Consider the following 22,382-nt stretch of genomic DNA (forward strand, 5'->3'; position numbering starts at 1 on the left):
AAGGTTATTAGCTAGTGAAAGTTTATTTTCCATTTTACTGTAAAAGACGTCTTCCTATCTAACCTGAGAACAGTGAGGCTGCTACAGACAGAGGGGTTGTTGTTATCCTTCCTCGCTCTTTTGCCATTTCAAAAGAGAAAACAAGAGGAAGAAGAAAAAAGAATTAGCCATGAATGACCTTTTCATTTTGTGAACATGTTTTCTTTCCAAAAGTATTATTGATGTCTTCACATTCCCTGCTCCCCCTCTCACTGAGGTGTAAAAAACAAAAAAACAAACAAAGAAAAAGAAGTAAATCTACTGCAAAGTTTCCCATCAGTCAACCTGGGCCACAGGAGCCACATTGGATAGATCAGACACTTGCACTAGCTACGTCAGGGTTTAAATCTAGCGGCAGAAGCAGAAACGGTTTGAAGATGTGATGCCTGATTGTTGCTTTTTTTTGTTACGCTGCATCCTAAGCTGTTGTAGAAGCGGTTGTGCTCTAATAAGTGGTTCTGAAACTCAAAATCCTTCTTCCACTTCCACTCACATCGCCCAGAGCAGAGCAACAAATCATGTAGATTCATTCACAAAAAAAAAAAATACATCAACAATGTTAATATTGGCTTCTGTTGTTTGTGCAGCCGTTTACAGTTTTACTAATTGTTTTGCCTGAGTGGAAGCAGAGCAGCGATCGCTTCCAAGTCCCCCCCCCCCACACTTTCTAACCACCACTCCGCCTTTTCATGGAGAACGAGTCGTGCTCAACTTAACAAGTGCAGCAGCAGAATCTCTCCTGCTCCGTTGTGAGCAGACAGTCTTTGAGAGCGGCTCTCCAGGGTGCCTCGCTCCCCTTGTGCGTTGAGCATTTGAAGTGTTGCAATACCAAAATAGAGCAAACAGCTTGAAATGAAGCGAGGGGGATTATTTTTTTTATAGGTACTGAGACACCAGTAAGTCACATGAACAAAAGATGAGAATGAAAACCACGGTGCCTACATGTGTATATGGGTTAGCAAAAAGTTGGAATTTGCACTGCATTCCTCTCCGGGTCCACGGTTCCAGAGCGCCGGGCGTGTTCCATTTGTAACTGAGGAGCATTTTAACAGTTGGAACTTCTCAAGTCATTTTTGAATTTTTTTTGAGTTAATTTTTTTCTGGGTTAAGCAAATGCCCAAGAATTCAAATATGACACTTTTTCTTTTTCCTTTCTCTCAAATCAAGCTGGAAGCATGCACACACACACACACACACGCACTTCATGGTGATAAGACTGACAAACGGGGGCCAGTGTGAAGTTAATGAGTTATTGATTGTTTACTCCCGGAGATAAAAAATCTGCCCTAACATTCTGTAACATCTGTATTAAAACACGAGAAGTCCTATTTACATAATTCAGCCCGGAAGCAAAGGCCGGCACAGCTCCTTGTTTGTCTTTGGGTCTAGGTGAGCTATGTGTGTGTGTGTCACATTATTTTCACTCTGCAGAATCATAATGTGTCTCAGACGTTTGATGTTTTTCACTTGAAATTCAATCTGCGTCCCCGGGGGTGCACGAGCTTCAGTGTAACTGGTCTCCATCAAGGCTTCTGTCAGCATGCGGACTAATAAATTAAAGCAGCTAAAAACAACATATTAATACACAACTCAAAAACACAAACGGAAAGAAAAAAAAAAAGCATGAACTAAGTAAAATTAATAATTAAGGGTGTGGTGGGGGGGGGGTAATACACACTGACATGGAGCCAAATTATATGACAAAAATCATAGTCCATGAGTGAGGCTACATAAATACAAAACAGGGGAGGAGTTCAGCAGAGGTTCTCTTTAGTGGTAGCTAGTGAAGCTCTCTGATGGTGGTGAGAGGGAATCTTCGCGCTGAGCACATTTCTACTGAGCTGTAACGGGTTGTTATCTCAATATGATTGGAACAGTCAAGTACAGCCAAACGGCCGGTGAAGGGTTCGCAATCTGGGAGCCCAGGGAAGGACGCCTCCACTGAAAAGAAAGTGATTCTTCACAAAGTCCTTGTTTTCCTCGTGATGTCGCTGCCGCCGCCTCCATCGCGTTGGTTGCGTGTCTGAGTGGCGGTGCTTGTCTCCCCCCCCACCGCCTGCTCTTTTGGTCTCCCTCCTTCACTGCGGCGGCGTCTCTCCAACCATCTCGATGCCGTGCTGCTGGAGTTGTGCTCGGAGTAAAGCGTTCTCGTTCTTCAGCTCTTCAATCTTAAGAAGAAAAGAAGCAGAAAATAAAAAAAATCAACATTTACATTCCGGTGACGGCTAAATATAGGCTCCGAGTTAACAAACCAATCTGCTTGGGGATTAAAGACGAGCGTATGAAGCCTTGTTCAAAGACACACCTGTCCACAATCAAGCGGATAATCACATCTTGATGAGGTCTGTCATCTCCTCCACGTTCCCCTCGGGTGGATCCCGACTCCACCGCCTCCCAACCAGGGGACTGGGAGACGGATCCTGAGCTTTGAGCATCAGAGTAAGGATATATTGCCGAGTGCCTTGCAGGCCTGGGATTCAATAGGGAGACGCGCTCGCTTCAGAGCTGCAAGATCTCACAATACTTTTGAGTGCATTAGCATGCCGTCAGTTCTCACACAAACCCCAGTGTATATTATTCCCACAGTCTCTCATAGCACCGATTTCAGGTAACACTTCTCATTGTATGAGAGCCAACTCCTTGAACCTCTCTGTCAGGCTGTGATGATCAGCGGCTTCGGCTGAAGCCTCCGGGGTTTGTTGAGGAGAAATCAAGATGCATATGGGGCGAGGGGGATTTCAAGCCTCTGAGATTTGAGTGGAGAGATCTGGCAATGCACGCCAGAGCAGCCTAATCGATTCAGTGCAGTGACAATCTTCACAGCCACATATGCAGACCACCACGGCTGCCTTATTATGTGCAAATGTATTTATCTCCTCACAAACACCTAAAAGGAACGATTCTTCTTTGCCCAACTCTGAAGTCATAGAATAGTCACTTGCCACATTTGCGAGCCAGAGCAAAGGCTGATATTCATACCTGCTGCCTGCACAACTCATTGTCCACTTGTATCCTCTCCACTTCCTTCAGACTCTCCTGAAACCGCACGTTGCTTTGCCTCAGCTCACGGATGTAGTCGCAGGCTTTGGACAGGATGCCTCCTTTGCTCTGGAGGGAACAGAGATGTTGTCACACACATGAAACGTTAAGAATTTAAAAACAGAATCACGTATCTAGTAAATCCAGAAATCCTTATCTGTACACCGTTACATGTTCCGATGCGATTTGGACTTTGAATAAACAGGGGACCAGCTGTAGCAGTGGTGGCTGGGACTCATCTATGTAAGTAACGTGACAGCGTGTTCAGAACAATGGCAACTACGGCTGATTCTCCGGTTCTGGTTCCTGAGTCAAGCTCCATCGCACTTTGAATAGACAGGTGAACACAACTTTGTGGTGCAGCTTCAGGGTTCTGCAGACTGAGTCCCGCAGCAGGTCTGAACGCACCGCGGCTCAATTACTACACGTCAATTTTACAGTTTCTTAAAAGAAATGTGCAACGAGCATCACCACAGGCCACGAAAACAGTTTAATTCCAAACAAGGCAAGTTTAGAAAGAGCACTGCACCAACTCAGGTAAACCTTAGCAGCCGTTAGGAGTCAAATAAAAAGCTCCTTACTGCTCCGGTCTTGGTGCTGTCGATATTGCAGTCTGGGATGATCTTGGAGAGGGTGACAATCCAGTTGTTGATCTTGTCTCTTCGCCGCCTCTCAACTGAGGGGAATGAAAAAGCCACAGATCAGCAAACATTGAAAAGAAAAGGATAAGTGCAAGCCACATTTCTAGATTAAATTACATTTTCAGATATTAGAGGTCATTTAAAAAAAAAAAGAAGAAGAAGAGCCACGTTTTCATCTCCAGGATGTTGTCATTTCACAGACTGGAGGTACTGCAGGAGCTTGACAGCTGCACAGTAGCCTCTAGTGGCCAGACTGAAAGCAACACGTTGTTATCTGTTCCTATTAGAATATTTTGACAGGGCTTGGGCGAGCTCCACTTAGACGCTGCACCGCATTGTGTCGCACTGTCTGACTGAGTCAAAAGCCACAATCACATCTAATTACCCACCTTCATTATGTTGCGCTCTCCTTCTTTCGTCTCTCGGTGTTCGCGGTCCATCCATTTTCCTGCAGTCAGACGGAAAATAAAACACTTTTCATGCACTACAGGATCTCCTCCCTGTGCCTGGCATACAATCAGGCACCAATACAATCAAATCCAGCAATTTTGCCTAAACTAGTGCTTATTAGAAGATGTTTTTCAGTGCTATCTCTGTATTCTCTCGTCAGTGTCGAAGTGAGATTTAAAACGGAGCCTCGGCCGCTGTGTAGTGCCTTTGGTGCAATTACTGTAAAGTCACACAGCTATATGAGGCTGCATATTCAGTCCTGACACGCCTGAGGGCCTGAAGCCGGGCTTCTTTGACAGGAATACTGAGACCCATCCGACCTCCTTATTCTTGTTGGCTGTCCATTTCCCAGGTGTGGCCCAGAGGGAGGACGTTGCTTTATTATGCTGTAAAATTACGACACTGGAAAAAACCAGCTGCTGTCCATTGGAGTGTGGGCGCTCGGCTAATGACACAACTGTCTCTTGTCTCTGTGTCTTCCCTGAGGTATTCTGTTAATTAAGTTCCTGAGTAGTGACAGGGACTTTAATCTAACAACCCAACTCGGCACAAGCAGACCAGTAACACACTCGCATAAAAGGATTTATCTGTATTTCACTGGTTCTTCTGTCCCTCTAATGAAACAGACACTCACCAGTCATGCAAAAGAACAGACACACAAAAGAAATGCCTTTGCCTTGTCTTGATATATATATGGCAAAGGAAATGAATCCAACCATTGTTTTTTGGAGCTACTTCTGGTAACTGGACCCTGTTCCCCACGTGGGATTAACATCCGATCCCAAGTGGACAGGTCAGCTCACACCTGTATTTAAAAATGCATCCTGAATGTGTCTCCTGTGACCACTTGTGATCAAAATCTCCGTTCTCAGATCTATATTCAAATAAACACTGAATCACGTGTGTTTGAGAAAGAACAAATAATGTTTTTTATCTATCCTGAGAATAGAGATGTGTCTGTTGTCAATGTGTTTGTGTCTGTGCCCAGGAACCATTATGTGGTTGTCTCTGTTGATTTTTTGGTGGAGGGCAAATACAAATTAACACATGATCATTGCCACATGAGTCCACGACCACTTCCTAATGTGGTCTGGGAGATGGGATTTCGAGACGCATAGAGGATGCATTTTGGTGCGTTCTGGCCTAAGTTCTATACCTTAAACCGTTCGATACTGAGAGAAAACTGACCAAACACAAACCAGACTGGCAAAGTTGGTAGCATGATCAAACCCAAGCTTAAATATCATTTCAAAAAATGTGTCTGAACATTGTCTAAGGTGAAAGGGTCGGGTACACACACACTGTTGTTCGGACCTGCAACTAACAGTTCCACTTGGGATGGGATATAAACACCGGGTCGGAACGGGGTCCTTGATGTATGAAGCTGATAAACACCTGGTGAGGTCATCCTCTGTCCTCGTCTGTCCCTGCACGACAAATCTTTACTCTACAGCGGCAGAATTTGTGAGGCATCAACACAACTCCGCCGCTTGATATCTCCGTTTCAGACATTTACTCAAGCCAAACCGCAGTCTCTCCTGTATCTCAAGACATCTTAATGGGATTTCAGCTGTATAATGGATTCAGCCCAGCAGTACTCTTCTGCATAACATTAATAAAATGTGATTGAATAACTAAATGTGCAGGCCCAGAGATTTTCCTTCCTACTTTAACAACTTATAGAGACAGACTTTAAATAAGTGCTCCTGAGCGCTTTAACCAAAGAAATCCAGAAAATGGTCAGAACACAATTCCCACTGCCGAAGCACTTTATCCATACAATTTAAAAAGTGGATATATTAGAGGACTAAGTTTGTACCGTCTTAAATTGATCTTTGAAAAGAGAAATGCAATTTCACTATCACTGCCGCCCCCACCCGTTATTATACTTCAGTATTACACCAAGCCAGGGCCTGAACAATGAAGCAGTGAAGTGTATATCGAGATACAAGGGACCGCAGATTGGGCTTGTAATTCTCTCAGTGGATCATATTAACCAATTTTGGTTGAAATCATGGACTTCATCCAAAGATGGACGACGTGACTGCTAACAGAAGTGAAGCCAAAGCACCTCAAACGAAGCCTGCTGGCTGGCTGGCTGCAGTGTAGGTCATTCACTCCACATCCTCCATGTTAGTGGATGGGACATGGCCAAACTAAAAGAAAAAGATTGTTCCTGTCATTTTGTTAGTGCTTATCACACTGATGTATGTTCAAGAGTTGTTGTTTTTTTACAGTAAATCTGGTTTTAATGTATTCAATGCTATAAAAACATGGTGAAGCATCATGGTTGACAGCTGAGACTGATTCGCAATCGGCCGAGTGCTTCTATGAGCGGGACCTCGATGCCGCGGCTCCGTGACCCTGGCCACGTATGCCAAGATTGCAGCGTTTGGATCCAGGATATATGAGCTTCGTTTCCCGGAGAGTTGAAGACAGTGGAGCTGCATCGTCCATCTTGACATACAGCCTAAATTCATTGGTCCAAAAATTCCTGTCCTCTCAAACCTCAAATACTAACTCGTTCCAAACTGGGCTAAATGAGAACAAAACTCAGAAAAGTACAACAGAGGACACTTTGACAATTAAACTAAAATAAAAGTGTCTAGCGAGCCATTTGTTTCCAGATGGAGAACAATGACCTAATTTTCCAAGTCCTAATGGAAAAGGATGTTTGCCACGAGCACGACTAACAACAATGGATTGGGGTCAGCACTGAAGAAACGATACATCTGTGTCTCACACATCAAGAGTAGAGGGAGAATCACCAGGGACTTGTGGAAAGGGGGGTGGAGAGCAGAGGTTTGTGTGTGTGTCTGTGTGTGTGTCTGTGTGTGTGTGTGTGTGTGTGTGTGTATGTGTGTATGTGTGTGTGTCTTCTCTCTTCTTGTGATCTAATTTGATTTGTTCATTTACTGTAAAGGAGTGCGGGAGAAATGTTGAATCTGTCCTCACCAGTCTAAACCTTCATGTTGCAGCAGCTCGTTTTCACCTCTGCGGATGGAAGTTTTCATTCATTTCACTCACATTTCAAAGATAATGTCACTGTTCATTAGTTTACACATTTGTTAACTCAAGAGCAATGTGTGTTAATCATCAACTATTCATGAAAGAGAAAATAAACAGAAATAAACTTATTGCATTGTGAGGGATAAGAAAAAAAACAATTCAGGGAACATTTCAACACAGTAGCTCAGGTATACAATGAAGCTTGCTCTTTAAGCTTGACTGGAAAGTATTTTTGTTGTACAATGTGAACATCAAAAAAACTAAAGTGCTGCTGCCAATTTCAAGGCAAGAACTCCCCATAACTCTGCCCACAACAAAGCAGCTTAAATCTTTGAGAAATCTAAAGTTCGTAAAAATCACATGAGCACAGGAGCAGAGAAAATCCTTGTTGTCAAACCATGTATTGTACACTGAGCTGACAAACAATAAGTGAAAGCCAGGGAGTGTTTGTAGGCTGGAGGGATTCCCACATGTGTTTTTCTTTAACTAATGGCCACAGTGAAAAGGTAAAAGAAAGGTTATATGCTCTCTACAGAATCACAAGTTAAAGCTGAAGAATAAGCCTGGTAGAAAGCGGATAAATAGTCACTTCGCTCCTTGCTAACTCAATTTGACAATAACTCATGTGCTCTTTTTGAGTGACCAAACGAGTTAGCAGCTACGCTTTGGCTTTTACATGAGAAAAACACAGTTACACGCTATTTAAAGCCCCTTTTACACCCACAGACATCTTGCTTTTGTCCGCAATAGGAAAGATTCATTGGGCATTCACTGTAAAATGACTCTGAAATAGACAGAGGTTTTTAAATTCGCACAGGCTCTGATAGAAACATGACACCTGGGTATACGCGCTAATTTGGCAAGGCAGGGAGGTGAGAGAGTGCCTCAGTTGTCACTGCGGAAAAGAGAGAAAGGCAAACTCCACTACTGGCAATGGGAAAGGAGTCAAGGGCTCCCTGTTTTAGCGGGGTTGGTCTTGTTATAAAAACCCACGTATAACTATTCATTTTGGTGTAAAGGAGGTACAAGAAACACGAATCCTTTAGCCGTATGATCCGTGTGTGTTTTCAGTACAAACCTGCAAGCTGAAAACAAATTAAACCGTCATTATCCGAAGAAGTATCCGGCCAGCCTGGTATCACGCAATTAAAATGACAACACAGTTTGTCTTTGCTCAGGTGAGCCTGCTGATTATCTTAATAACAGCAATCACCAGCGTGTGGCTAACAGTCGGAGAGAGTGTGAGATGGATTCCTTTCTGACGCCTGATTATAATGATCCATGTAGTGAGTTTCGGCATGAAACAGCAGACAAGGGTTTTGGAGTAGAGGGAGAAAACAGGCCAGTCGTGGTGTGCTAAAATGAACTCTTGATAAAGGATGGTATGAAAAAAATAAAGATCAACCTTCACGGTGAACTCAGGAAGGATGAGGAAGACTCCCTGGGGAGAAACAGTCTGGAGTAAAAGAACAACAACTGCAGTAGCACTTGTGTTGCTTACATTTAGCCGAATTGTAGGATGGAAAGACCTGGAAGATATTCTCTGTTCGCAGGTCCACACAAAACCTTTCTACTGAAACCAAAGAAGAACTTTATGGTGTATACACCACTGCTAGAAATTGCAAACCTAACGCATATCCCAGAAATTCTACTTCTCCAGCCTCCTCCTGCCTGAGCATTTAGGTTCATGTGAATTTTTACGAGCTTTGTTTACTCAATATCTGGTGATGTTTGTTTAAATGTTGTGTAGAGTGGAGTTTCTTGAACTGAAATGAAGCCACCCTATCAAACTCAAACGTGGACTATTGCTGCAATAAATGCTTAAAGCCTTGAAGAGTTGATACTTACGCAGGGAAGGACTGTGTGCGTGGGGCAATGTTTCGTTGCACTCCTGCCTGAATGGCATCAGGTGGGGTCATCATCACGTAGAACTGACCTGTGGCTGTGGAAAGCACAGGAGTCATTAGGTTAGCGACGGGGATAGAGGCAGAGGCGCAACCTGGCAGGAAAGACTGGGTCTTGTTGCCTCAATACAATATCAAACAAGAGTGTATTTACTGTAAAGAAGACTGAAAAGAAAAAGAAAGCAAAATCCACATGGGCATACACAATTTCTCTCCACAATGAACACTTAGACGGAATAAAAGTCAGGACTCCAAAACCAAACCTAACAAAATTTGACTGAGATAGAAATGCACATACTCCACACTCAGGGGTGCAGACAGCGTCTGTTTCAGTGCTGCTGCGACGCCTGTAAGACAAAAACACCAGGACACTAACACCAGATGGCCAACCTGACCTGGCTAGACGAAGAAAAAAACACAGCAACACAATTTACTGCTAATTTATAGACGGAATAAATCTGCTTAAAAAAGAAAAGTTCCAAGACCTTCTCTGTCAAATAAAATGACTTTTTTTTTGTACTTTCTCAGAGTTTTCTTCAAAGAAAGAATCAGAAATAAAAATTGAATCTATTAGTAATAATACAAATCTGATCAAAAGATATCATTACAGGATCTTGGAGAAAATGTAATTACAAAAATTACATTACATTCTCAGATCAAACAGTCTCTTGTTTAAGTCATAACTTATTTTGGATTTTCTCCCTTTTCTCCTCCTTATTGCTGCAAAATCCGAAGGTCAAACTATTCCCCCATCCAGGGTCCAGTCCTGCCAGAGTGTGTTTCATGGACTGAGCCCACTGTGCTACCCTTCACAATCCCTCACCTCACAGGAGACGTCAGCTTGCAAAGCACTCTCCACCTCCGCCCTGCAGCGCACTCCTCAGCCGGTGCTGTAAGTCATGCCTGCTTAAACTGCCCGAGGCTCAGAGAGGTGAGAGAGAGATACAGCAGCCCACTTCCCCCTGCAAGAACCTGGCTTTAACAGTGACCCACAGCAAAGTAACCTCAGCCTTCATCCTGCCTCTGTGGCGTGACCAGGCAGCCGCTCGCAACACCCAGAAGAAAAACAACTGCATTTCACCAGTGGAATCAGATAGATCAGTCCAGCGTGTGGGGCCGAGCACTTTTCCACATCTCGATGTTTTAAGACGCAACAACACACGTCAAGCTTGTTACCTCCGACATCAAAATGTCTCAACACCTCTGCTGTCATCTGGTGTCATTTGAAGGAACCCAAACCCAGCAGGTAACAGCGGCTTCCTGCTGCTGTACCTAGAGTCTATCGTACAAGTTCTGACAGAGGTGAGTCAATTGATACGGCCCCAAGGGTGTCAGACTTCTGTGGGTGTGTCATGTGATTCTAGAGGACACGCAGTGCTCTGCGAGGGAGACAGGGTGTGTGGATCAGTGTGTTAGCCTAACAAGACGTTAAGTAATCGATTAGGGAAGAAATCCATGGAAAATTTAACTTGCTTAAGGGGGATTTTAACTAATAAAAAACCCTGATGATTTGGAGAGAAACAATGATCTTGAATAACTCGTGACTGTGTCTTTTGAGTACGACTTAACTGTTTTCTTCGCTTGAAAAGACGAAGCATGGTTCATGTTGCTAAAATATATGAAAAGCAAATGTGAGCTTCATAGCTAACAGGAAGTGTCTGTGCTTTAATTTATGACATGCTATAGAGCTGTGTGCTGATATGTGAGGGACTTTTGTGTAAAAGAAAAATATTGTATTTTGGGACCATCTCTGCTCTAAGCTGTGTATCATACACACACTCACTGTTTCCTTGTTGGATCTCACATTCATACCTTTTCATACCTCACACCTCACAGGGAGATAAAAAGCAGAAACAATGGGTGAAGAATTACAAGTTACATTCCTAACCCCACACCAGGCACAACACTATACCTCCTGCAATCTGGAGAGGGAGAGGCCTGCAGTGTCCACCTCCTCTAAATCCACCAGACACCACTAACAATCCACCATTTCAACTGCAGCCGTCCACTAGATCGAGATGTTACCGAATAATACAGAACAAGCAGATGCTGGCTGTGTACAACAGAACCTCAGAGCTTTGTTCTCCAGCTCAACCGAACCCAGACCGATCTCCTCTGGATCACCAGCATAAAATCCAACAGTTAGAGCAGCAAGAAGACAACATTGGCAGAAAAGAGGAAGCGCAGAGGAGTGTGTGACATGTGACATGAAAGAAACCCTTAATATGATAAGTGTAACTAACCTAATTTCAGATGATATATGACTGGTGCTATTTAAAAAACTGACACAGAGAGCATTATTTAAAAATGTGACATATTCCTGAGCAAGGAATCTGCTAAAAATAGGAAAAGTCTTTAATTATAAAAAAAAGTTTAATCTGAACAAGCAAGATCTTAATATCTGTAATTAAAAGTGAATGGTGCACGGTTTGGGGGACAAATAAGTATTCAGGAAAAAGAGCAACATCGTATTAAATGTTTAGCACGGCCTTAGTTTCTTTCCCCATCAGCCAGAACTGTGGGGAACATGGTTCAATTACAGCAGCAGAAAAAAAGGGCTGATGCTCAGTTTGTCACTTAAAATAACGGCTAAATTATCCCTGCAGCAGCACTACTGCAAGCTTCCACCCAAATTAAGTGTGAGAAGCGACTCACCCCCTGCCTGTGTGAGTGTAGGGTCCGCGGCGGTCTGCACAGACACAGTCCCATCGCTCACCGCGGTCGCGGGGAAGTAAGCGAAGCGCGTCTCCCCTCCCACCGCCTCTCCTGCTGGGCTTCCTCCATTACTGAAAGGGTTTTGGATCACAGCCTGCGACAGATAAGAGAGAAACAGAAAAGAGCTTGAACAAGTAGCAATGGAGCCGTCGCAGCAGGTAAACGCACAACTCAGTCTCCGTCAGACTCAATCCCGGTATCCCCCCCCAGACCCCCAAGCAAGACACAGTGCAGTTTGACAGCTGGGATAAAAGGAGGGAAAAAGAAGTGGCAGTGATCCTTTTAGCAGAGATAACAACAAAGTTAGTAAAGACATCAGTATGCTTCAAATGAAGACATTTGTTCTGTTCTTCCACTGAAAACAAATGCATGTTTTTAATCTAAAAACACGTTCTAAATCTGGCTCTGGCCGTTTTACAATAACTACTGCCACTAAAGTTTATTTTTAAATAACTCTGCAACGGCATCTCAGGTCTCTGAGTCGTTCAGCTTCAGGCAGATGCAGGCACATGCTTCACTGATAACACCACTCAGCTAGTTTAACGAGCTCGGAGGAACAAAGTCCATTGCAACTTTAATCAAAATAAAGAAACTGAATGTCTTGGTCACATATTTTTAGTAGTGTCTGCAAACATTGGCGTTGTATGGCACGAATGACATCAGACTGTGCCAGCAGAAACTAAACTTGTTGGTGGGGTTCATGTAATGAGTCTTTTCAGGAAGATTCTTGGAAATATAAAACTGGAATACCAAAAGCCTCCCTGCTAAAAATGTGGAAGAAGACTGAAGTTATTCTTTAAAACAGCGAGCTCTATTTGATTAATAAAAAAGAGAGAGACCGCTTTACCTGAGCAACAGCCTGAGGAGCCCCAGCGAAGGCAGCTGTTGAGACGACGCTCACTGCTCCACCCCCATCATCTCGACCCTCGAGGTGCTGGTCAGTCACCTGAACAACTCGATACGTCACCTGCAGTGTGGGACAAGACACAAATAAAAGAGAGGCAGAGAGGGAAAAACAACAACCGCAGCCCTATGGCAGAAGTAACAGGCTCCAATCCAAACCCCCTTACCTGACTTGTAGATTTGTTTATCATTTCTACAGCTTCAGTTCAGCCGTGTATCTGAGTCTATAATCCAAATCTCTGCAGTGCATCGCTCTCACCATCCCACGTTGTGCTTGTGCATCAGAATGTGCCTGATTCAATTTGAACAAGTCGAGAAAATTAGCTTGTTTGTTCCAAGAATGGGTATTTGTTTCCATCCATCATGTGACTCTCCTCCTGACTGACATGTGACAGCAGCCTCATGCCAATCCTCTACCGGACTGGAATCACATGATCGCTCAGACTAGCACGCCAAATGAACCACACGGATCACTGACTTAATTCCCTCCAGTGCAAATCATCCATAGAAGGATAAGCCAACTTGAGTATCACATTACTTTTCCCAAGTTGTGGTCATTCGTGTCACGGTCCCATTGCCCATCGCTGGCCTTTTGATGCCGTTACGACCAGATAGGTGAACATAGCAAAGGAGACACTTTTGACAAAAGGTCATCAATCAATCATGTGATGAGCAAAAGCACTGATTCATACCTTCCGGCAATTTAAAACTCGGCATCCTCCTGACTCCCTTTGGAAAAAAGGGGAGGGGAGTTGACGCACTTGGCGAAAAACAAACCACAACACGACAACATGCAGCCGTAAACAGGAAACACTGTTCGTGAGACAGTTTTTCACACTGCGAGTACTTACACCACAACACTCAGCGGGGCACAGCCTAAATCACAATGAGCACTCTGAATAATGAAAACATACATGCGGCGCAAAGTGATGTTTACTGACAATCATAACGTCTCCCGCTGTCACATTGCACTTTCATCCCCACTTATCAATATTTAACGTGACACACTGCAAGTTCCTCATTACCTCTCTGCACATGCACTTTCTGTCAGCATGAAACAGGAAGTAAACCCCGGGGCGCGCTTGTTTGTGTTGCAAGGGCCGAACCGATGGGATCTCCCCCCAAAACATGTGACAGCTGACAATCCCAAGCTCCTGTCATCGTTTACTCACCTGCCCGCTCTCCGTGCGGAACTGATATTGTATGTTGTGGTCACCAAATGCTGCAGCCTGCTGAACACTGGCTATCGTCACCGTCTGCTCGTCTCCTGTTCCGTCTCAAGGGGAAAAAGAAAGGGGACAGAGAAGCAAGTTGTGAGAGTGGAAAAGGATGGAAAAGCTAATAAAAAGACACATCTAATAAGCCATGGGAGCCTTGTGAAGAACAACATCACCCAGACACAAGCTGTATTAAACCTCTAATCCACCCAATGGGGCCGTTTACAGATGTGCTGTGACCAGATGTGGTCGCAGGAGCCAGATGTTGCCAATGACAGCTCGCTGTGTAAACCCTCACCTTCAGATACGTGCACCACTTCTTCGTCCTGCTTGTCTTGGCTGCAAAAAAAAACAAATGCACGCATGAGCGAATCAAGCGGCTGATCTTCTCAAGTACAAAACATGAAAGAGCATACAACTTTGACTTAGCTAAACAAACACAAAACGGTTGAAAACAGGCAACAAACGATGTAAAACACACAGAAACGCTCCTGTCCTCCGGTTACCCACAGAGTTGTATGTGCTTTAATGGCTAGCTGAAGCTAACTTTAGCTGTGCCGCTGTTTATAAGCTAATTATAACCGTGTATTTCACGTAGGTTTACCGCGCTACAGCCGATACCTCGCAGGCTAATCCCACTCCTCTCGCTAACCGGTCTCCACAGTCTTCACAGTTTGACAGCAGCTCGCTTCACATCGGGAACCCGCACTCCGCCGCCCGCTAAACTAGCTCTCTTCCCCAAATAGCATGTCGCGGCTAGCCACCCTTGCGTTAGCCATCTTAGCCCAGAGTGTAGGTTACCTTGCGGTGTCCAGACTCTGTTCGAGCATATCCATCAGGGTTACGGTAAAAAGTGCTATTCGGTGTCACAGACGGAGATGGAAGTGCTGATCACGGGAACAAACACTCGGGTCATGTGAGAGAGACGGCCCAGGACACGTGAGGTATCGCTCGGTGTCGGAGTCAAAATGGAGGCCGCTGCTTGCTGCTGCCGCGGGGCGATGCGAGGTGACTGCGATCAGCTGCGGGAGCTGCGGCTCAGGGAGCAGCTGTTTGTCTGTTCAGAACCAGGAGCACAACACTAACAACACGAACAACACAAAACACACGTCCTGGTAAAGTCATGTGTGTGTGTGTGTGGTGGTGAGCAGCTGCAGAGACAGGAGGAGGAGAAGAGTTTCAAACAGAGGAAGGAGAATTCAAAAACAATGTGTATATTCGATGGGTATTTGTTTTAGAAATATTCGGTAAAAACTAGCAAACAGGGTCCTTTTCTTACATGGGGTATTTGCAGTTATTGTTTTGGTTGTTTATCTTGTTTGAGATACGTTTTTAAAACAAATAATACTTATTTATTTGTTATTATTATGAGTACTATTATTAGTATATTTTTCTTACCTGAATGTTTTTTCCAGCAATTAGTTTTGTTTAAGATAATTTTAAAGCAAATATTTGTATTATTGTTATTATTATTAGTAGTAGTAGTAGTGGTAGTGGTAGTAGTAGTAGTAGTAGTAGTAGAAGTAGAAGTAGAACTACTACTAGTAGTAGTAGTAGTAGTAGTAGTAGTTATATCTCTTTAGTACCTGATTGTAACTGCAGCAATTCTTCTTGGTTCTTTTTTTTTTGTACAATTTTTCTCAACTTTAAAACACTTTGTAACCGAGTTATAACTGAGTTATTATTATCATTATCATTATTATTAATATTAGGGCTTGAAAAGTAAGTAACTTGATTCATCCAGGCAACATTTCAAAGCACAAAGCAGTATACAGGCAATTTTATACTTTTCCGTACTCATTAGTCACATTTTTATTTGTTCCTATTCTTTACTTTCAATTGTCTATTTTTCAATTGTAAAGCCCCTTGTAGCTGTGTTTTGAAAGTTGCATGTAAATAAAGTTAACACGCACTATTATTAGTATGAACTACTCTGCGATGGTTAATGATATTTACTCATTTACCATTTTTTATGTAAACCAAACAAGTGCCACAGTCAGATTTTGATGGTCACTTTTGAGAAGTGGTGGAACTGTGGTCATATCGGATCCTGTGGTTGTGGTTTGTGTTGTTGATTTACGTGTGTTTCCAATAGTTTGTGTTGTGTCTCTGTGTAGGACTGGGTAATAAAGCAATATCAATAATTGCAGCAAACAATTTTCACCAGTAGCAATATAACAGAGGTCGAATATTGTGTAAGCACAGTGAGGAGGTACAAAACTTTATTGATCATCATCAGATTTGAAACATGTTTTACAGATTTTTACACCGCAACCAACACTCAGGAGCAAAAATCGGTCATAAAACTGACCAGAAATTATAAATAAAAAACTGATATGGATTTTTCAAACCTTGATGTGTGTTCTGCCCATATGTGCAACAACACCACACAAATACACAATAATTAAGCAGTTGTATGAACCTCTTTGTTAAAACAAATAAAACAAAACTCAACATTATTGTCTTCCTGCGTGTAGGATGTGGTGCAGGACTGTTGTGTTACACTTCATTCATTTAACATATGTTTATTTTAATAAACTGCTGCTGCTGGTGAACTTTACCCCACTTACAGCGGAACCTTTCTTCGCCGGGGTTTGTTTGCGACACAGATATGAGAAGCACCACATTATTTACAGGCATTTTCTCCTTTACAAACGTATTTTAATTAGTTGTAATGCTATAAATTCAACCTGGTGCATCATGAGAGATTAAATAATAGTTCAAGATTATATAGTCAAAGTTATCATTAAACGAAGTAGGAAAAGGCCGTTTAGCCACATGATGAATTTAACCACGCAATCAGCTGCCTCTCAGCCAATCAAAGTGGAGAGCGTTGGATTTGGCTGGCCTCTCATTGGCTACGCGGGTAGGTGGCTCCCCTCGGGTGCTTCCACTGGATTCACCTTGAAATGCTTCCGCCGTGTCCCCGGGTGAAGGTTCGGTGACGGTGACGTTAGCTGCTCGCTCCACTCAGGTTAACGTGTCCTCCACGATGTCTGGCCGGGTTCTGGTCGGAGTGAAGCGGGTCATCGACTACGCAGTGAAGGTAGAAGACGCGTCCATTGTTTCTACTGTTTCATTTACGGTTAAATACGTGTTTTTTCTGCCTGTTGTCGCTCACTTGACTTTCTCTGCTAGCTTATGTTAGCATGCTAATGCCAAACCACACCACTGTCAACATGCTAATCTACAGGTTGAACTGAATATGACAAATAACTGAGATTGTGTTTAGCTGCTGTGTGTATGTGTCTGTGTGTCTGTGGGTGGGTGAGTGTGTGTGTGTGTGTCTGAGTGAGTGAGTGTGTGTGACCTTCCTCTGGTGTTCTTGTTGTGTAACCTGCTGTCAGGCTCAACTTGTTAGTCCTCCCTAGACTAACCTGAGGGGCTTCCCCCCCCCATCTTGATTTAGCCTGTGTGACAATGGTGTGTGTTACAGTTACATAGTTGTAATCTTGGAGATGTCAGTGTGTGTGTGGAGCAGGAGCTGATCCTGCTGGAGCTGAGTGCTGCAGGATCCGTTCAATATCATCAACACTGTTCCATTATGTTACAATCTGTTTCTTCTAATCAATGCGGCAAATACTGTTATTTTGTTGCATCTATTACAGGTCTGTCCCTCACATGCATCTCATGAGGTTGGGGTTTTCTTTTGTAGTTGTTCTCTTGTCAAGGGTGAATTACAGAGGACATCACGTCTTGTTAAGCCCTGTGAGGCAACTTGTATTGAATAGATTCAATACTTTATTACCACACAACTCGGACGACAAGACAAGAGAACAATCCCAGTATAACACGTCACAAGAAGAGAAACAAAACACATGTGACAGAAAATCAATCCCTCTTGAGGAAAAATATAATTTTATGCCACGTCATATTATTATATTTAATAGTATGTGTGCATTACGATACAGATCCAAATAAAAATCTGGATCTAGTGTATTTAAATGCAGCCTCACAAGGGCACTTTTGTGCCTTGGTGTAGGTTTCAACTCTATTTACTACTTTCTGGGAATTGTAAAAGTTACAGCTTACCCTTCAAGTTGACAGATAATTGAATGCTGGCACCAACGAGGCAACAATTCAGAGAAAGCCCTCCGTTGTTTCGGCTTCACCGTGCACAAAGCCAGGTCAAGTTGGAACATGGGCTGGGAGCCAGGCTTTATCACCTAACGCCAGTGCCAGACTTCACGAGTGCACTTGTGACTTAACTGGATCAAATCCCTCCGGCCATGTTCCAAAATCTCATAGATAAGCAAGAAGAGTGGAAACTGTTATAGAACCACACAGGTGTCACCAAAACACTTTATTTTGATGTCCACATACTCATGTCCATATCATGCATCACAAAGCAGTGTAGGGTTTGAATGTATACCTAGATCCATATTGCAGGTTTTCTGATATAAATCAACACCTTCAGGACCCCTGCATAAGTCACAAGGGGTCTTTCTGTGATACCCGTAGTGACTAATTTCTGTGTCGGTCATTTTGACCTGAAATCCAGACTGTCTGGAGTGTTTGTCAACGTGCACCAGTGTAGTGACTCTGTCCTGCTGTCTCCCTCCTCCTCAGATTCGCGTGAAGCCGGATAACAGTGGTGTGGTGACGGATGGAGTCAAACACTCCATGAACCCCTTCTGTGAGATCGCTGTGGAGGAGGCGGTCAAGCTGAAGGAGAAGAAGTTCATTAAGGAGGTTGTGGCTGTGAGCTGTGGACCACAGCAATCACAGGTGGGTGAATGGGGGGGGGGGGGCTCTGCTCCTCTGCCTGGTCATCAGCTGTCCTGGAGAAGTGCAGTTTGTTGTGTCTGATGCATTGTCTTCTTTAATAATTTTAATAAAGAATATGTCTAATGTTGCAAGTTTGTGTGTGATAATGAGATAACATCCCACACCATATTTTTTATCATCAAGTTGTGCAACTGGATAACATTTCTTTGGCTGTGTTGTAGATTGTATACTTGTACTGTAATAATTATAGTTAATGTTCCAGCTTTTACTCAGGGAGCACCTCCCACTAATTAATACCCGAGCAAAGCCCAGTTTGTGACCCATATTTCTCCCTCACCCAGGAGACCATCCGCACCGCCCTTGCCATGGGTGCAGACCGAGGCATTCACGTGGAAGTGACTGGAAAAGAATATGAAAACATGGGGCCCCTGCAGATCTCCAAGATCATGGCTGCCTTGGCCAAGAAGGAGGATGCACAACTCGTCATCCTCGGCAAACAGGTAAAAGTTCCGGTTTCCTTTCTTTTAAAATCTTATATTTCTCCGCCTATAATCTGACAAACACTCTTTCACTGCTCCTGTCTTCATTAAACGACTTGTATTGATTCCACAGGCCATCGATGACGACTGCAATCAGACGGGCCAGATGACGGCAGCCCTACTGGACTGGCCTCAGGTGACTTCACTGCAGCCTTTTGAATCAGTCCTTCTAAACCAGAGAGTAGATTTAGGCCTTAAATGATCTGAGGGAATACAGCGAGTCATTTTCTATTTCTAAGTGTTGAATGTGTGACATGCTGTTATCGGGCTGTGTCCCTGCTCTAGTTGCCTTATCAATGTTAGTGGAGACAAGTTTGAGTCAGTCAGATCTACAATGAACCTGCACAGATCAGCAAAACAGGTTAAAGGTCACTTGGACAGCTGTTGTGAAGTTCCACGGGCTGAACAGCAGATGGAGTACTTTGTTATCTCACAGGTTGAGGAGCCTGAGGCACAGATTATCCAGAGCTCAGTTCCAAAGTTATGTCCATTTCCATATCCGTTCAGTCATTGTTATTCAATTAGTACTCGCATCATATCATTAGTGTTTCCTTTTATTTTCAACCGTATATTTTAAAATACATTTATGTAGTTTATGCAGTTACTTAAGCCAACCAGCAGATGGGGCACAACGACTGCCTCTTTACCTCAAGTGAACCTGTTTGTTCACTCTTGTCTTTGCATTGCAGGGATAGAAATTAGTTTTAATACTTGCTCTTATTGCTGGAGTTTCAGTTTTTTTGAATCAATCCTGTATCTTCATATCTCAGGGCACTTTCGCATCAGAGGTGACACTGGAAGGAGACAAAATCAAAGTGGTGAGAGAGATTGACGGCGGCCTGGAGACGATTAAAATCAACATGCCAGCAGTGGTGACCGCCGACCTTCGACTCAACACCCCCAGATATGCCACTCTGCCTAATATCATGGTAAGTTGCGGTTCAAAACACAAGAGAAATGTTACAGTTTGGTTGTCAGGCACACGTTTGGATTTGTGTGGAGAAAAATAAACAGTTACTGTCACAGTGGAGATATTGTTAAGTATTACACCATTTGCTCCCAACCATTATCATGTGTTTCTTCTCTTTCAGAAAGCCAAGAAGAAGAAGATCGCCAACATGAAGCCTGCAGACTTGGGAGTGGACCTCACGTCCCGGTTGGAGACGTTGAGAGTGGACGAGCCCCCGAAGAGGGAGGCGGGGGTGAAGGTGGAGACAGTGGACGACCTAGTGAGCAAACTGAAGGAGACGGGGACGATATAGAGGCAGGAGGAGCGCGAGGAGAGAAGAAGGGTGAGTATCACTGCTGTTTATCAGTATTTGAGTTAATACGTGATAACCAGAACATTCCAGTTCTAGGAAAGGTTTGGTAAAAAAATCATTTTATATTCCCTTATTACTAAGTATTCCTAATATTCATATAGTTATGCCTGGGCAATAGGCCACATTTTACATTCAGATTTTCTAGGGAAGGAGCATAAACACTTATTAAACAATAACATTACTCATGACTTGAAATGTCAATGTCAATTTAACATCTTTAATGTCTTTATTGCAAAAAACTAACTTATTGCTTTTAGCACTATTTGTTTTGCAGTGACAGAAAGATAATTGGAATGTATTTGATTTTAAATGCAGTTCATGTCTTCAACTGCATGTTCTCTGCTCTCCTTTTAGGAATGTTTAATGAATAACTGGACTGGATTACCTGAGCCACCCACAGGACGAGCTCATGCGTCGGCCCAATCCCTCCGTTTGACACTGAACCTCCCGAGGACATGCAGGGCGGGGGGGGGGGGGACTGACAGGAGAGGAGGAATACTGAGAAACACTGTCCGTCAGCCGAACCAAGAAGGATCGTCTCTTCTTTGACCTACATCCCATCTTACATGGATGATTCCTCAGTCACAGGCTACTGATAATAGACAAGAAGTCACAATGCAATAATAATTAAACCCAGAAACATATTTTTTCTCACTGTTGCTGTTCATATTGCAACATCACCGGTACGATGCATTTGACCCACAGAACACTCTGCCTCTTCTTCTTGTTTATCTGTTGTCTCGCTCCGAGGTGCAGTCTTTGTAAACGATGTATGTAAATATGAGTCCAGACATATTCAGATGATTATTTCTATATTGGCATCATGACTGTCGGTAATCTGTATAGTTTGTGTGTGATGGCTAACAAGGTTTCTGTCTAGACGGTGTCTCTCAGTATAAGCAACGGAAATGTATTCATAAATCTGAATTTTACCATAAGCGCCTCAGTTCTCTGTTGACTGAACAGAACCATTAACATAACAATAAAGTAACCAATCGTTTTTTCATATCTTAATGTGCAATACTTGTACTGGTCCTCTGGTGTTTCGTCTTGGTTTCTTCTCTGTGTTTGGCTTGGAGTAAAATCAAAAGGTGTGTAAAGTCTGCTAAAAACAATACATTACAGCACAGACTGTAAATTACATGCATGTTCATATAATTCCCTAATACTGAAAGCAGGTAAAATAAAGAGTGATTAGTAGATGATAAGCTATAGCACAGTTTAGGATGTGTATTTAGAGGAATATGGCAAAATGAGAAAGTTGCTGCAACATAAATCCAACAAACGTAATTCAGTATAAAAGATGAATGATTCCAGTAACTAACAAATGTGTGAGAGTAATTTATTTCATGGAGAGTAAACTCATCTGGAAGTAAATAACATTAAAGAAATTATTTAGAAAAAAAACTAAGTGGTCACATTAACCAAACTGAATGTGTATATATAAAGAATATATATAGAAAACTATTAAATAAATGAATACATGCAGAAGTGCATAAACATTAATAAACGAATGAATAGGTGTAGATAAATGGGAAAAAAATGAATGGATTAATAAATGTATAAAGAGAATACAAATAAGAGATAAACTTAGAAATGATAAAAAACGTAGAAAAATATGAATAATTGTAATTCTAGAATCTATGAGTACATTTAGAAATATAAGAAGAAATGAATGATAACATTTAGAAAGTAATAATATTTTCCATCATCAAATAGCATCTATTTTATTTTTATGTGTTTAGTTACTTATATCTGCATGTATTTATTTATGTATTTATACTTTTACGGAACAACATCGAGTTCCTGACATGGTAGAAGTACTGTAACGTGTAGCGGTATGAGGGGCGTGGCCTCACGTGCACAATCAGGGCTT

At 42.8% G+C, this 22,382-nt stretch overlaps 2 protein-coding genes across 4 annotated transcripts; one reads left to right on the top strand and one right to left on the bottom strand.

Moving 5' to 3' along the window:
• Positions 1–15,224, bottom strand: LOC133965598 (upstream stimulatory factor 2). 3 transcript variants are annotated; one of them, XM_062400239.1, is made up of 11 exons: positions 14,719–15,224; positions 14,216–14,256; positions 13,873–13,967; positions 12,645–12,764; positions 11,738–11,891; positions 9,027–9,120; positions 7,125–7,163; positions 4,109–4,167; positions 3,660–3,754; positions 3,019–3,147; positions 1–2,207 (listed from the first exon to the last, which is right to left on the bottom strand). In XM_062400239.1, the coding sequence occupies exons 1-11, from the start codon at positions 14,751–14,753 to the stop codon at positions 2,118–2,120; spliced, it is 951 nt and encodes a 316-aa protein (XP_062256223.1). In that variant the 5' UTR covers positions 14,754–15,224; the 3' UTR covers positions 1–2,117. The 3 variants fall into 3 exon arrangements, with proteins under 3 accessions (XP_062256223.1, XP_062256222.1, XP_062256224.1); XM_062400238.1 differs by having other exon boundaries at positions 13,873–13,976; positions 14,719–15,216; XM_062400240.1 differs by lacking the exon at positions 7,125–7,163 and having other exon boundaries at positions 13,873–13,976; positions 14,719–15,223.
• A 1,578-nt stretch (positions 15,225–16,802) lies between these two features.
• On the top strand, positions 16,803–21,527 carry etfb (electron transfer flavoprotein subunit beta). The gene is made up of 7 exons (XM_062400241.1): positions 16,803–16,963; positions 18,487–18,645; positions 18,987–19,145; positions 19,258–19,320; positions 19,955–20,113; positions 20,276–20,476; positions 20,861–21,527. Exons 1-6 carry the CDS (start codon positions 16,910–16,912, stop codon positions 20,444–20,446), a joined length of 765 nt encoding a protein of 254 aa, XP_062256225.1. The 5' UTR covers positions 16,803–16,909; the 3' UTR covers positions 20,447–20,476; positions 20,861–21,527.
• The last annotated feature ends 855 nt before the right edge of the window (positions 21,528–22,382 follow it).

Source organism: Platichthys flesus, chromosome 11 (assembly GCF_949316205.1).
Source record: "Platichthys flesus chromosome 11, fPlaFle2.1, whole genome shotgun sequence".
Taxonomy (NCBI): Eukaryota; Metazoa; Chordata; class Actinopteri; order Pleuronectiformes; family Pleuronectidae; genus Platichthys; species Platichthys flesus.

What these genes read in the sequence shown, in the direction of transcription:
- LOC133965598 (XM_062400238.1), bottom strand. Translation starts at nt 14,753, where the DNA reads ATGGATATGCTCGAACAGAGTCTGGACACCGCAAG. An exon ending in CAGAGTCTGGACACCGCAAG is followed by an intron (nt 14,257 to 14,718) that starts GTAACCTACACT and finishes TTTTTTTTGCAG; the next exon opens with CCAAGACAAGCAGGACGAAG. An exon ending in TACACTCACACAGGCAGGGG is followed by an intron (nt 9,121 to 11,737) that starts GTGAGTCGCTTC and finishes TGCTTTCCACAG; the next exon opens with CCACAGGTCAGTTCTACGTG.
- etfb (XM_062400241.1), top strand. Translation starts at nt 16,910, where the DNA reads ATGTCTGGCCGGGTTCTGGTCGGAGTGAAGCGGGTCATCGACTACGCA. An exon ending in TCATCGACTACGCAGTGAAG is followed by an intron (nt 16,964 to 18,486) that starts GTAGAAGACGCG and finishes CCTCCTCCTCAG; the next exon opens with ATTCGCGTGAAGCCGGATAA. An exon ending in GTGGACCACAGCAATCACAG is followed by an intron (nt 18,646 to 18,986) that starts GTGGGTGAATGG and finishes TCCCTCACCCAG; the next exon opens with GAGACCATCCGCACCGCCCT.